Below are 16,623 nucleotides of genomic sequence, written 5' to 3'. Positions count from 1 at the left end.
AGTTCCTTCCAGTTTATCTGACCTTTATGACTTCTGCATGGTCGTGTAAGTTAATTGATCCTCACCACTCCCCAGATTAGGTTGGCATCCCATCTGTTTCCTTCTGTCATGCTTTCTATTTTGACTTTGTGAAATTTCTCCTTCTTAATAACTTTATTCTTCACCTTAATGTGCTTTTCAGACAACGTAAGCAAGCTGCTGTTTCTCTTCAGGCAGTACTTTAACAGCTCTACTTTGCCCAAGAAATAAATAAGCATTGAGTATTCTCATTTGCCATTTGTCTGGTATGTGTGCATCCAGTCTTGTTAGCCAAAAAGAAATACTATGTTCTCCACAAGATGTTATAGTGCACTCTTTATGACATTAGCTGTGTGATACTAACCAATCAGCCAGCTTTTTAAATGGCGTGAAAGTTCAGCTAAAGAAAATGTTGTTTGTGGTGGTGCATTTTGTTGGTGTCAGTTTTTTTAACTAGATGTGTACAATATGGTTGTTGAGACTATGTGTTTTGTCTTGTATGTTGTACTCATCTTATAGGGCCCAGTGTATAATTTTGGGGCATTTATAGAACATGTGGGGGAAAAAATACATGTGAATATATTGAAGGGTGTTAAATAAACACAGAAGAATTTATTTTTTTTACTGTGTCTAAGTACTTTCCACAAATCCACAAAAGAGTAAGACAGTCCCAAGAAAAGAGGTAGGTGAAAAACTTAAATGTAAAGTAATGGGAAAAAAAGGATAAATGAACAGAGAAAGTAGCATCTCTTTAAGGCTGAATTACTCAAAATAATTTTGAATCATGCTACGTATTTGCCTCTGCACACATGCTGTGTAATATTATCATATTATACAAATTTAAAAATATGTTGAATTTTCAGTGTTTCTAGGCTCTCAAAGTTTGTATTTTTGTGAAAAACCTTTGGAGGAGGTCAGGTGCAGAGTCTCTAATATTGATTCTACAGTAGACATTGCTAGCACTCTGTTCCTCATCAAACTATGGTAATATAAGTTTACTAATTAATATGGAATTGTAAGGCTGTGAAGTAATATAAGTTTAACAGGACACAGAGATCATCTGGTCCAGTCCATTGGTCATCAAGCAGGATCTCTTTCAAAACTGGAAATCAAAGTTCCATCAGGTTGCACTGGATTACCATTACTTAATAAGTTCCAAAACGTCATGTTTTTGCTAACAGAAGTGTTAGGTGGTGACAGACAGATGTGATAGAATGCCTATCGCTGTGCAAAAGTAGTTTATATTAAGTAGCTCTTTATAAATATTTGCGACATAAGCTTAAAGGGAGAACTTTTCTGGTACATGGCTTGAATAGATAAATCCTCTAGTTACAGTAAAGATGATTCTATTATTTATTTTGGTATTTATCAAAATTGAAGTTCTGTTTCCAAAAAACTTTGGACTTTTGAAAGGATAAGGCTGTTTGCTGTCTTGTATGAAAATGGATTTTGTGGAAACTCAGGTAGAACTGAGGGTAAAAAGCAATAAAAACAGCTTAAGAAAAATATTTATTACTTTCATTTTAGCCTTAAATTTTAGTTTCAAATAGTAGTACTATTAAAGACTCCTAAAACAATAGGAAAAACCCTTTGTGTCCCAATAATTGACTTCACTGATGCATAGTAGCTCACAATATTTCCCTTTTGTAGACTATAATGATAAATATACTGTGAATATAGTGAATAGTGAACTCAAATGATTGTTTTCAATTAGAATTTTTCATTTAGAGAGAAATGAAAAATTTCTCTCATTAGATTTCTTTTATTAGAGAGAAATGTGACCAACTTGTGAAGCAGAGAAATACTGCAGTTTAATTCAGCACTTATATCTCTACTATCTCTACTATTTGTAGCCCTAAAACTTGATTTTTTTAAAATACCTTTTTAGAAGAATTAGAAATTACAATGGCTTTTTCTCAAAGTTTTCTTCAACATTTGAATTGGTGAGTTACTTCAAAAATAAGGATACTTAGGACTCAGCTAAGAAAGTCCTTTTAAGCTCCTGATGAGTGAAGTAATATGTACATTTTCTGTAGTAGGTAACAGGTTTAGTAAGGCACAGGGATGCAGATTCTTCAGGAAGATTGATTCTTCTAAATGAAGCGACAAATATTAGGGAACCCTTTGTGTCAGACTCTTGCAGTTTGCAGGATGCTCATCTCCCAGTATGATGAACTATGCCTTGTAAAATATCACTACGGTATAAGGATATTTCATGAGACAGGAGCCTCATGCCTTTTATAGCTAGAGTTGTTACTGAGGCAGGGGCATGCAGAGGGCTGCTTTCCCTTGCTGTATGAAATTGTCCTCTTCCAGTGTTTTAAGATTACACACTCAGAGTACTTGAAGCATAAAGCCTGTAGAAACATGAATTTAATTTAATTTTAACACTGTAGAAGAAAATCTCCCCACTTCTTCATCCAGCAGAAGTTTGATGTGTTGAACATGGCAGGTTTCTGAGTGGAGCAGGTTACTTTCCTATGTCAGGTGATGTGACAGGATTGCAGATGGTGTGCTGAGCATCTGAACTGGTACTAGCTGGTATGATAGGAGTGTAGTCATCACATGAAGCAGGCAGCACAGCCTCAGGACATTACATGGTGTCAATTCTTTGGCTTCAACCTAACTTACTTAGCATGGAATGGGTCTGGATGGACAAAGATTCTCAAACATGTACAGGGAGATTGGTCTCAACAAGTGAAAAACAGAGAGGATACATTACCACTGTTACTCTTTAGGAATGACTCTAGCCAAGTGTGAATGAAATACTGTCCCAGGCATCTTCCTGAACCAAACTACTCTCTTCTGTAACACTGTGAAGAGTGCTGAGTATATCCACGCTAAAGTATTCACCACACTAGGACTTGGATGTTTTCTTTAGAAGTGTGGGGTTTTTGTAGGAGGGAAGGCTTTGGAAACAAGCTAACTGTAAACATGTCAGCACTACTGAGTAAGAGTGAAAAGCACATGACCTTTGTTGCTGTAACGAAAGGGAAATCTATCGGTTAAAAATCTTTCTGGAGCAATCCTGTAAAGTGGGGTGTGTTGCTAATTCAACTGTGATACTACCCACAAGGTACCCAAAAAAAGCAAAATTTCCAGTTTCAAAATATATATATAAAATATATAATTTGTATATGTGAAATCAGTATTTGTGTTATGCACTTCAGAAAATAATTACAGTATTCAAATCTTTAGTCAGATCATAAATGCATGAGTCCATGTCTAAGAAATGTTTATCATTAAACAAATATGTCACAACACATAAAAACAATTCAGAAACTATGATTACTTTGATGACTATCAAATCACTTTTTCATCTTTTTTTCTTAATCCAGAGGGCAGAACTTGATATTTCTGCCTAAATATATAACCTTAAAGACCTTTTCCATTTTTTCTGTTGTGTACATTGAATGCTAATATTTGACAAATTTAATGTTTTTGCCTTCATGTGGCCAAATGTGTCACATAGTGAGAACAGGACAGATTATGAAAAAGTACTTACACACTTTGCATACATGTGCTATGTAATAGAGTTAATTGTAACTTTCACTTAATTTATTAAATAATTCCATAGGCACAATAAAACTTTAATAACTCTTATTTTGCCAACAAAAAAATTTGTGTGTGTGTTATGGTTCAGTAATTATCATAAACTACCTTCATGACTATGCTTAAGGGTTAAGAGGTTGGCAAAATAACTTTCTTCTTCTCTTGCTCCTTAAAGTTAATAAGTAAGTATTAATTTCAACTGCATATTAAAAAAGTATGTGTTTTGTAGGAAGAAATATTGGTAAATGCTCTGGTGCGCTGCTGCAAAGCCTTCAGACAGGTTTAGTGTCTTGCACTGAAGATGTGTTGGTATAAAGGATTTATGTATTACTTCTGTGGTCAAATTTTACAATGTTTTTAATATATAGTATGAGTCCTGTAAATAATAAAGCATGTACACAAAAAGCTAAGGTTTGTTATAGAGTGTACTTGATACAGGTTATGACTAACTAGTAGACAATAATGTAATGTGTTATATTTTAACTATGGAGTATTTTAGTGACTTGATACAAATGCAGAGTGTATTAATTAGTGGTTAATTATCTTGAAAATTGTGAAATATCACTTACTAATAATTTTTTTGTCTGGCTCATACTGTATGAGACATGCCAGGGAAGTGTATTTGGTTGTAAGGAAGCTGTAGCACCCTTTGTGGCAGGGCAGGGACCTTGGCAAGATCCAGTTTAGAAGTATGGTCCTGAGGTCTTGTGAGATTTGGCTTCAAGGAGGGTGGATTGCTTCTTTGCTTCACATTTGGGAGCCAGAGAACAATTTTAACATTTAAAAAAGTTTTTAGCATTGAGCTTTTACCTAAGGTAGCATGCATGCCCCCTCAAGATGTTGAAAAGGACATGAAGTACACACATGCTGAGGGCTGTCGCCTGGATATGATAGCAGCAATACTACTGTGGTAAATCACCTTCTGTAATGAGGCAAACAATGGCAAACTTGCAGATGGCTCTTCCTGCTGGACTGCAGGGGTATCAGTTTAATGCCGTGGAGGCCATGTTCATCTCCCAAGACTCGTGGTGTAAGCATGTAACTGGTCCCACTGCACTTGTTGGGGTCTCTTTGGGTAGCTCCCTGATGATGAGAACCTGCTTTTCTCTGCTGAGCTTCTCAGTGATTGCATATGTAGGAGCAACCACAAGTCTGAACACCAGTGAGTTACAAGAAGCTTAAGCTATGACAGGAAAATTAGTTATACCTTCTTCATGATCACTCATCCTTTATCATCCAGAACAGGAAATGGGTCAGACCTTTGGCATCATCAAAACTGCTGAGTCAGCCATTTCCATTTCGCATCCTAGTGGAAAGCTTGGCAGTGCTTAGGGGGGTGATGTTCATTGTAGATGGACCTGTTATTACCAGTTTCTTAACCTGTCGTCTCTTCCACCTTACCCTGGTGTTTCTTCTGAAGGCTGGTTTGTTCCAAAGAAGGGCATTAGTGACACCAGGCAGTCCAAACCTGAGGAGACCTGACTGTCAGCCTACCTTCCCTGAATCTGCTGACTACTAAAATGCAGCCTTTTCCACAATTGTTTCCCTTAGATAGTGCCCAGGGTAATTTAAGAGATTTTTCTCTTTCCTTCCTCATATGCTGCTGTCCTTGTATACCAGTGCTGTTTTGTTTTTCTGTTTACAAGCTAAATTAGAAAAGGCCTGGCAAGTTTCTTTTGCACTGATTTGGCCCCACACATTTAATAAAATGCAGGTCTAGAATTGTGTGAAATTGTTTGTTACATCTTTCCAAGAATATTCTGACTGATGCAACACTAAGTTTTGTGTCCCTTTTCTGTAGAGGATTCACACCGAATTTTTATAATCTCTTCATGTCACTTTACTGTCTGCTAATATGTTTTCTTTGAATGTCAATTATTTCCAGTTTAAAAAGTCAGCTTTCCTAAGATAGTCACTCACCTCTTGCAACCATGGGTCTAGCATTGTATGTGTTGGTTTATCATAATGACTAAATATCCATAATTTCTTAATTTCCGAGTTCCTTAGAAGCTTCTGTAATAACTTCCTTCAGAACTGATAATTCCCCACTTGTACATAGCTTGTTATTGCTTCTCTGTTATCTAGATCATATGCATTTCGTAATTCCAGTCTTAATCCCTATCTTCTCCAGGCTAATAGTGTTTTTCAGAACACCCAAACTGACTTGCTCGAATCAATCTTCTTGACCAGAAACTTAGGTTACCTGTAGCTTAGTGTTGCATTTTGTTATAGTACATATTATTGAGACCATCCTAATGTGCCTATAGTCATCTGAGTTATCTTTTAAGCACTCAAATTCCTGCTGTTCAGCAAAACAGTATCATCTCAAGCACAGTAGATTTACATACGTACTTCATATGGATGAAATGTGCCTTGAACTCACTGAAAGTAGAGAATAAATCTTCATCTTTAGCAGAGCTGAACTCTAAAAAGCAGAGGGAAGAAAGACCAGGAATAATTCCTTTTCATCTTATTTCTACATTTATTAAAAGTTCAGTTTAGATAAAATGGTCAACAGTTTAGCACTACTGTGGATTTAAGAACATCAAGTGGATGGAGGATTAAGTTTTATGTCTTCTCTGTTAAATGGGAGGAACTGTTCTTAATGCTCAAAGAAAAATTGTTTTAATTTAAAAAGCACCATTTTCATTCACGCTTTTTTTATGTGATGGTCTTGCACTAAGAAAGTTGGTTGGTTTGGGCTTTTGTGTGTATGTAATAGGAACTTTCCTTTTTTATTACATCAGTAAATCACAGCAATTACAATAATTTCAGAGCTTGCAATGCAAATAACTTTGTGTTTGTGTATTAGCTATTGTGTTTTTCTGCCACTATAATAAAACATTGCCTTTATTCTGATTTCATTCTTATATTTTTTTTAATTCCTGCTTGCAGTTCAGAGTTCCTCAGAGCATGATTAGATCATCAGTATTTCTTGCCAACTTATACTTTCAGCTGGCATGGAAAAAGGCAAGCAGAAGTCTGTGCCATCTCTTGCATTAGTTGTGCTGTAAGAATCATTCCTAAGACAGAAAACTATTCAGAAAAGTCACAAAGTCATGCAATATTAAAAGATAAAATGTTGGACCTCCATGTATTGTACTGAATTGAAGACAAATTCTCCCATTCACTGCTTTCAGTGAACATAAATTGGTTGTATCATGTCAAACTAAGTACTCATATGGCAAAATATTATCTCTCTGCAGTAACTGGTAGGAGAAGCTGAGACAAGGGTACAAGACAATAAGGAAATATTGTGATATATCTTCAGCTGGAACTTCAGGAGTTCTAGAGAGCAATGACTGGAGTTTCTCACTAAGCTGTTGCCTTGCTCTTAAAATAATCCAGAATTCTACCATCAGCAGCTTGCTGTGCCAGTAAGATCTGTGCTTGAGCTATGTGATTTTTTCGTTTTCTGTTTCTGAATCTTAAATGCGTCCTTGTAAGTGTCATAGTTCTTTATGTGAGAAGAGATGGTACCATTCCTATCAATTTTTCTTATGGTGCTCACTAACTCCATTGATCTCAGGGTTGGCCCTCTTTGGATTACTCCCTTTTGCCCTAGTTATCTGTTTGCTTAATGATCCAGATGTGTAATCATTGGCTAGCCTTAGTTAGTACCTTTGTACTCACATGATGGTTGATGACAAACTCAACATGACCTGGCCATGGGCAGTCCCAGCCCAGAAAGCCAGTGGGATCCAGGGCTGCATCCAAAGCAGCGTGGGCAGCAGGGGAGGGAGGGGATTCTGCCCCTCTGCTCTGCTCTGGTGAGACCCTAGCTGGAGTGCCATTTCTGGTTCCTTCCCCAACATGGGAAGAACATGGAACTGTTGGAGGAAGACCAGAGGAAGACAGGAAGTTGATAAGAGATACAAAGACAGGCTGAGAAAGTTTGGGCTCATTCTAGAGACGAGGAATTTTCATGGAGACCTCATGCTATCTGGAGGCCTAAAGGGAAGCCAGAGAGAGCAACTCTTCAGGAATTGCACTGATAGAACAAGGAGTAATGGGTACAAACTGGAAGAGGAAAAACTTAGGCTAGATGTTAAGAAGAAATTCTCTCCTGTGAGGGTGATGAGACACTGGGACAGGTTGTCCAGGGAAGTTGTATATCTTGCAACCCTGACACTGTTAAAGGCTGGGTTGGATAGTACTTTCAGCAACCTGGTCTAGTGGAAGATCTCCCTGCCCACAGCACAGGTGTTGAAACTAGATGATATTGAAGGCCCCTACCAACCCTTAATATTCTATAATTCTGTGTTATCAGTTTCAGATGGGACAATACTGACAAGGAGCCTGGCCACAGTCTTCAAGATGCTGGTGTGCTATGGACATAACCATGTAATGAAGCTTCCGATTTACTCTAGACATGTCCTCATGATATTTGATTTTCTTTTCTTCACTACTGAACCTCCGTGTGACTCCTACACAGAATTGCACACTATGTGGACTAGGTTCTCCTTCCAGAGTCCTAACAGCTTGCACAGTCTGACATTCTTCAGGTAGAGTTAGGATTGTGTTCCTCACATGTGCTTTGCATTTATCTACATAGAATTTAATCTGACATTTTATTACCTTGCCATTCAAAATCATGAAAGCTTTTGCAGGAAGGTTTATTCTAACCACACTGAATTATTTTAATTTAAAGTCAATAAATTTTGCCACTTCCCAAACCTACCTCCTTTGCCAGATAATTTATGACTGCATTTTTCAATTTAGACTCTCACACAAATCCATTTTCCATTAAATTTAATCATTTTTCCCTTTGCCTCCTGGGCTTGACCACCTTGCTTAGAAATTTCAAAGCAAATTTAGGATCAAATCGAATTGCTTTCATTTAGATGTTAATAAGTTGAATTGTAAAAAGCCTTCTTTTTCTTGCAACATTGAGAACAAATTTCTGCACCAAGATTAAAGCAGTCTGTCTTCAGGAAGTGTTGATGATTTCAGTGTCATGTTCTGCTTTCTTCAAATTGAGATCTATTATAAGTTTTCAGTAACATAACTGAAAATGGATTAGTGCAGTTTTTCATGTATGTGAGAATACTGCATTACTGAGTTGATTGAATTTTTTTTCATTGCTACTTTTAATCTCTTGTTGATTATCAAAATTGAAATCTGATTATAATGGAGTATATTTTCTCTCTGTGATTTCAGTGGAGCATATCAAATAAACCCAGGCATCTGAAATTGGAATGGGCAAAAAATGCTGTATTTATGTCAACAGAGTATTTCTGGTAAATAAGTGCTGCTAATGAATATTCTATAAAGCTGATTTAGTAATAAGTCAAGGGTTGCTGAAGAATTTGCACGGTTGGAGGACAGCATTTAGCTTTATAGCGATAATATGTCATCTGTTGCAAATCTTATGGAAAAAATGCATTTTACTATTTTACATAAAACTTTCATGTACTTAACTATGAAAAATCATGCACTTTAAATGTAATTTGTGAAGGTATTAATGTTCAAATGTGTAAAGTTAATGGTTGTTTCATTTATACTCAAATGGCATTCTTTATTAGACAACTTGGAAAAGAAAGCCACCCAAACCATTTTCTCTTCTTTCTTTTTTTGTTTGTTTGTTTGTTTGTTTGTTTTCAACATTACAGATTTTCTTTATTTTCCCTTAAGGAGACATTACTATGAAATTCTAGATGTAAAAATCATGCCTTCAGCTTTTTGCAGAAGTGGACAATATAAAAGCATAGTCACCTTGCAGAACTCAGAACATACAATTTTAAGTAAAACAGACGAGGCAGGAAGTGTAACTTATAACTGGAGAGATGGAAATCTAGACAGATCAGCTGTTCCTTTTTCATTATTCATAATTGTCATGGTTTCACATTCACCAAATTTCGTTAATCAACTGGGAGATAGGACTTTGGGAGAAAAAGGCAAAACAGGCACAACTTAAAAGTAAAATCAGATAGATTTTATTAATATACACTAAAGAAAAAGAGAAAAGAAAAAAATTAGACATTCTGAGACATTCAAATACCTTCCCCCCCGTCCCCCCAAGCTGTTCACTTTCCCACTCAACAGAGAGATAAAAACTATGAATTTCAGTCAGTTGCCACCATTTAAACACGATTCTACATTACCTTGGGAGAGGAGCCTCTCTAGAATTACAGAGAACACGCCACAAGAAAAGGTCTGGTGGCTCTCAATGTCACAAATCTGCAACCGCCTGGAATTTCTGCAGATTCTGTGCAGTCTGACCCATATAACAGTTTCCCATGCTGTTTATGGGCTTCCACATGTTTGGGGTATCATTTTAAGAATGTTTTTTTAGTACAAAACAGGGATTCTCTTCCATCTCTAAAATCACCCCTATCTCAAAAGAAATAGAGACCTCCTTGTTCTTTCCCAGGAGCCAAGGACATATTCTATTCAGAATTCTCAGTAAAACCCATGTATATCAATACACACAACCCTTTGGCTAGAACTTGCATTCCCCCAAGCAACATTAGGATATTACAAAAACAGTCCAGTTCCCCATAATTCACATCCAGAGAAGTCCAGTCAAAAATGTCCACTTCTTCCATCCCATCTTCCAATAGTCTTTCTCAGTTCTTTCACTGACTTTGTCTCAATGATGTCTCTCTACATTTCAAATCACTCTGTCTTCCATGGAGGAGGGAAAAGGGTTAATGTCTTTGCCCAGAGGTTTTTATCCTCTCCAACTGACTCCTGGAACTTCAAGGCCACAGGTGATGGTGGGGGGAGGAAGGGAGAGAGGGAGCTGCTCAGGAACGCTGATGGACAACCCTCCTCCACCCCTGGCCAGATCTAAAGCGACTCAAACCTGGATCAGCTCCCTGGAGCTCCAGAGAAAAGTTCTTAAGAGTCTCTCCTCCTTCGGACCAGCGGCTCTGGCAGCCAAGGCCCAGAGCACGGCCACCGTGGTCCTGGCGCAGGGCCAGAGTGCTGGTCTGCAGTCCTCCTCCTCCTCTCCCATCGGAGGGGCCGGGAGGGGACAGAGGGGACACGGCCAGCCTCACCCACTGTCCCACAGGCAGGGCCAACCCAAGGCCCAGCAGCCTGGCCCCGGGGGGACCAGCCCGACCAGACCCACGAGGTGATGTTAGCTCCTTGCCAGCCAGAAAAGGAAAGGGCCGACTCACTTGGGATTTATGATTCAAGACTGTGTTTCCAGAGACATAGAAACACTCCCATTTGTCAGCCAAGCTGTCAATCACAATCCATGCTAGAACTTCCTTAGGAAAAAAAACTTTTCACATTCATGCTAAACCACCCCAATAATGTAAATGTAGAGTGAGAAAATTGCTTTTTTAAAGAGCAAATATCATCACCCAGCTCTTTCCTAGACACTGTTTTCAATCTCTAATCCACCTGTCCTGCCAGCGACCATCTCTAGTCCTCAAGGAAACCATTTTTCAGTTTTTCCAGCACTGCTAGTTAAAACACTAACAGGCCTGATGATGTTTGTTCCTGGTCTCTGTGATTACAAAGAAATCATCCAAACCCTCATGTCCCTTGTTCATCTCATCTCATGTAACAAGCAGAACACCCACATTTCAATACAAAACAAATGTTGTCAGACATCTTTAGGTAAGAATTCTGTGACTGATGAGTCATGTTGTAGCTTCATATGTTTTTTCACATTCATTGTCACTTTATTATAACAGAGGCACTGGTTTTATTAGAAGCAACTTTAACATAGCTTAAGGTATTTCTCAAAATGTGTCTGTTGCTTTTCTATATGTTATATGACTAACCTCAAAAATTTTAATCTGAGTAATAGTAGCAACCATGTTTGCTCAAGCAGGGGCATTTGGGGTCTGAACGAGATGGGAAGGGCATTCTAGAAGCTTTATATTAAAGTTCTGTTTTTCTAAATGTGACCATGTTAATGTCTTGTACATGAAAATGGATTTTACATAGCTTCGATGATTCTGAGCTTTGTTAGGTGTTATTTTACATTTATTGCTCTATTCTTAATATTACTTCCAGTAGCAAAACTTCTGTTTGTGGAAGAATTGAAGTATAATGAGCTAAATGATTTGAGCCTTATATACTGTAAGTTCTGATGCGCAATCAGAACTTACCTCTCTTAATTTCATCAGTGTATAAAAGACAAACTTCAATACCCATCTCAGAATCTGATTACAGCTCAAGTTTACAACACTTTCTTGAACAACATTTTCTGTCTAATTGGCACATTTTCCTTATGTATTAGTTACAGACCAATCTGTTTGCAGATAAAAACACCTCGGCCTTTTCTCCTTTATGTGCTAGTCTTGGGAAACAATGCTCTGTAGTTAGTAGGTGTTAGCAAAGAGCAGCAGGTTTTAAATGTATTTATGATATCAATATTTTACTACTCCATATAATTTCCCATTTTAGTATAAATACTCATCACATTAATAATGAGCTAAGTTACCTTATTGGGAGGAAACTGAGTCAAAAATAGTTTTATGGTTTGCTGATAGATTAGTTGTCAGCACAGAAAGTACAAAGGCCAGATATTTTGGATCCTAGCCATAAAATATATCTATTCACTCTATCACAATTCCTGATTTGACAGAAGTAGAATGTCTTTTCTTGCTGCAGAAATAAATTGGAAGTCCCTGTCACAGTCAATTGCTTAGTTGACATATGTGTACCTTACAATGTATATTCATATGGTTTTATTTCAATTATTGTATTCTCTGTCATGAAAAAAAGAATTTCATTAAGGCCATTCAGTTTTTGAATGTTAAGCAGCATTAACTATTTGCATATATCAGTACAATCAGCTTTGTGCTCCATAGAGCTCGCAAATGCTCTTTGAAAATTGTGAATGTTGGTATCCTTTCATTAAGGATCTGTGCTAATTGGCGTTTAGATTGAAGTGAAATCATTAGTTCATGCATAGCACCTATGAACTCAGAAATATTACCCACAGGCCTATGCCTAAGCATTTCTCTTCGTTCTGAGGTTGGATGAAGTGAAGATAACCTCTTGAACCCAAGATAGCTGACTTTCTCTTTAGACAGAGGACAGTACTTTCTTACTGTGGATACTACTGAAACTCAGACCAAAACAATGTAACTATTTTCTACTGAATGCTTTAAAATTCTTTGCCTAAAAATAACCATGATCTGTAAGAATTGGAAATGATATCAGTACCAATGTGAGTCCTTTTTTGGGGTAGAAGCACTTCAATCTAATGTCTCTTTCCCCCTACACCCCTCTCTTTCTCTTTCTAGATGCAGCAATTGTTCCATGAAAATTATGAACACAACCGCAAGGGTTACATTCAAGATCTTCATAACAGCAAGATCCACACAGCTATAACACTTCATCCAAACAAAAGACCAGCCTACCAATATAGGCTGCACAATTACATACTGAGTCGCAAAATTTCTGAACTGCGCCATCGGACCATCCAGCTCCATCGAGAAAGTGTTCTAATGAGCAAGCTCAGTAACACTGAAGTAAATAAGGAAGATCAGCAACTGGGAGTGATGCCGTCTTTCAATAATTTCCAGCCACGTGAAAGGGATGAAGTCATTGAATGGGAGTTCCTGACAGGAAAATTTCTTTACTCCATGGTGGAGAACCAGCCACCCCGGCAGAGCCTGAGCAGTGTCCTGCGGGCTGCGCTGGATGATACTGTGATGCAGGTCATGGAAATGATAAATGAGAACTCCAGATCTAGAGGAAGGCTCATTGATTTCAAGGAAATACAGTATGGGTACCGCAGGGTAGACCCTCTGCATGGAGTAGAGTACATCCTGGATTTACTGCTTTTGTACAAAAGGCACAAAGGAAGGAAAGTTACAGTTCCAGTGAGACGTCATGCTTATCTTCAGCAATTGTTTAGCAAACCTTTCTTCAAAGAAGCAGAGGAGCTGGATGTAAAAAGCTTGCTGGAGAACACCAACACTGACTCTCAATCCTTCTCTTTCCTTTCAAATTCTTTAAAGATTTTTTCCTCATCGTTCCAAGGCACCAAAGACATTGGGAGACACAGTGAGAAGAAAATATATATTCTTGTCCCTATCACAGGAAGATTTGATACTTTCTCAAGATTTATGGATAATTTTGAGAAGATTTGTCTGATTCCCAAGCAGAATGTAAAGTTGGCAATAATTCTCTTCAGTTCTGAGTCGGGACAAGAATCTAGCAAACACATAGACCTAATGAAAGAATATAGCATTAAGTATCCTGAGGCAGATATGACCCTCATTCCAATGTCAGGAAAGTTTTCTAGAGGTTTAGGTCTTGAGATGGCCTCATCTCAGTTTGACAATGACACTTTGCTGCTGTTCTGTGATGTTGATCTGGTATTCACATCAGACTTCCTCCAACGATGCAGAGATAACACTATTCAGGGAGAACAGGTTTACTACCCTATCATCTTCAGCCAATATGATCCAAAAGTAATATATGGAGGCAGCCCTCCAGCTGACAGTAGTTTTGTTTTCACAAAAAGAACTGGATTTTGGAGGGAGTATGGATTTGGAATTGCCTGTATTTACAAAAGTGATCTACTTACTGCTGGTGGATTTGATACCTCGATTCAAGGCTGGGGACTTGAGGATGTAGATCTCTTTACTAAAGTGATAACGTCTGGCTTGAAGGCTTTCAGAAGTCAGGAAGTAGGAGTTGTCCATATTTTTCATCCTGTTCAGTGTGACCCCAATTTAGATCCGAAACAATATAAAATGTGCTTAGGGTCCAAAGCAAGTACATTTGCCTCTACCATGCAGCTCGCTGGACTCTGGCTACAGAAACATTTGGGTGTCAAATACAATTCGACTCTTTCCTGACAACTCAGCCTATTTGGCCTTTTTAGGGGAGTTTACCTCATTGCTATTATTTGATTTTGCTGTTGTGATTTTAAACTCCCTCCTTGTAGTCTTCCAAAGACTGTTGACCTCAAATGGGATGACTCTGCTGTTCAATGATGTTTCATATAGCTACTGAACTGGTGAGGTGAATTCCTTCATATTTCCTTTATTTGAAATTCAGTCTAGTCATGGAAATCATTCAAGCCCATGGAGCATATTCATCACAACAGACTGTATTAGAAGAATATTGTCTTTCGGCTTTTGGATTCAGTATCATTGTTGCATTTCTCAGATTTGATGTGATACAAATATTTACTGGTGAAGGTACCACAAAAGTGCTTTATGCTTCTTCTGGGGATGGAACTCTCTAAGATAAACTTGAGTTTTATAATTTATATGAGGACTTATATGTATAAATGCTACTTTTCTTCATCTTTAGAATTTTTAAAGTAAATTAATAACTATAATTGTACCTTTATTTTTCAAAAAAAGAGTAAAGCTGAGGAGCTACTCGCAAATACAACTGGTACTGGCTACCAAGGTCCTTAAATGTCTTGTTATTAAAACTAACTCCTCATTGTTATTCAGTCAAAATGTAAATGAACTTTATTTTCACAACAAACAGGATTTAATCAAATGCTCATGTATACTTTGAAGATTTTTGAGCCAACATCCTTCATTTGCAGGCAAGAAGAAACTATGACTCAACATGGTCATTTATGTCACAAATGGTCATAAAATGCAAGCATACAGTGGTTTTACTTTGAAAGACATAGTGTAAGTTATTCTTTCTCTTTTTTAGAATGAGTGTCTAATACATCATTTTCTTTTACATTCCATTTGTAAGCTTGCACTTCAGTGTTAAAAGTTAAAGCTCTATTTTTTGTTTAAAATTTTCATGAATATTGGTACTCAGTAGCAACTTGTTAAAATTAAAGAAACTGTAGAGTAGTTATTTAAGTTTCAAAATTTACCATTGCTGGTCAAAGTTCCTTGCCAATATATTTATATTAGTGGAGGTTATAAGACTGTGTTCAAATTTATCTCTCCAAACAGCCTGAAGTTGTCATATTGTGGATTCATGAAGTAAAGTATTTAAAGTAATACCAACAGGAGGAATAATAAAATAAATTTCTGTATTTTAAAGAAACGTTTATATAGGGATATATATATATGTGTGTGTGTGTGCGTGTGTGTATATCCCTATATATATAGATATATAGAGAGAGTAATTTCAAAGTATATTCCACTTTTCAGTTCAGGCAGTGATTTGTTACAATCATTGTTATTTTTGCCACATGCTTGGAGCATTTTATGTTATACTGTGGTGAGAGCTTAGAGACATCCAGGAAGCCATCAGAATTCAGCTAAACTTAAGTAATTCCAGTGGGTACATCTAATAACCTCAGTACCCTTGATTTCAAACTATATTTCAAACAGAGCTGGGCAAGAAAAAGTTTTAAGTTTTTCAGTTGTAACTGACTGCTTCTGTGTTTCCTTTAAAAAAAAATAATTAAAAAAAAAGAAAACCAAAAAACCTCACCAAAAACAGCCAGAAAACCCAACCAAACCTCCCCCAAACAACTAAGAGATTGGAATTCAGTGGCACATCTGTTTGTGTGAGGATATCCAGATAATTTCCTAAGGCATGAAGAGGGTATATAGGTCAGTTAACGTCGCTTATCTGTGGTTCTCTGTTCTGGATTTACCATGCAAAGAAGAAGGCAACCCTGACAAGGATTGATTACACTCAGAATTAGAGGGCTGGCTGTAGTTTATTGTGTGCTTTAAAAAAAAACATTCCCTTGCCCTGGACAAGGTAGTAATTGTGGTAGATGAGAACAGAGAGTGTAATTCATATACCAGCCCTCCTCAAGCAGAGCTCCTGGCTTGTTATTTTCCTGGGGGCTCTTGCCTCCATAGCCCAGTATTTTTAGCTCAAAAGTCTGACAAAAGAAAAATTCAGTAGCACTTAAAATATTGGAAATTGCTCTTCAAATTGAGTGCAAAAGTCGCACTTTGTTAATTAAAAAAACCACCAACAAGGAACATTATATATTTTAAAAATCTCAATTAACCAAGCAACTCAGATTATAAATATCAAAAGCTGATTTTCTGTTGATAAATCGTTATGATGATTTCATAAACAAGAAAAACTTAATGACTTTCAAAGACATCTAAGGAAATCATTGTCTGCTGGGATGTATTCCAGTACTGATTTCAATTACTTAACTTAGTGGCCAGAAAGTAT

The 16,623-nt window shown here is 37.2% G+C and overlaps 1 protein-coding gene across 1 annotated transcript in view; it reads left to right on the top strand.

The window, feature by feature from the left end:
• Nucleotides 1–15,112, top strand: part of CHSY3 (chondroitin sulfate synthase 3) — a 145,837-nt gene extending 130,725 nt beyond the window's left edge. The window contains exon 3 of the mRNA XM_066338735.1: nucleotides 12,786–15,112. Coding sequence (XP_066194832.1) covers nucleotides 12,786–14,351 — 1,566 coding nt within the window. The 3' untranslated portion in view covers nucleotides 14,352–15,112. The remainder of the gene's footprint in view (nucleotides 1–12,785) is intronic.
• Nucleotides 15,113–16,623: the final 1,511 nt, after the last annotated feature.

Source organism: Sylvia atricapilla, chromosome Z (assembly GCF_009819655.1).
Source record: "Sylvia atricapilla isolate bSylAtr1 chromosome Z, bSylAtr1.pri, whole genome shotgun sequence".
In the NCBI taxonomy this organism is placed as follows: domain Eukaryota; kingdom Metazoa; phylum Chordata; class Aves; order Passeriformes; family Sylviidae; genus Sylvia; species Sylvia atricapilla.
This window is presented reverse-complemented; position numbering and strand designations above follow the sequence as displayed.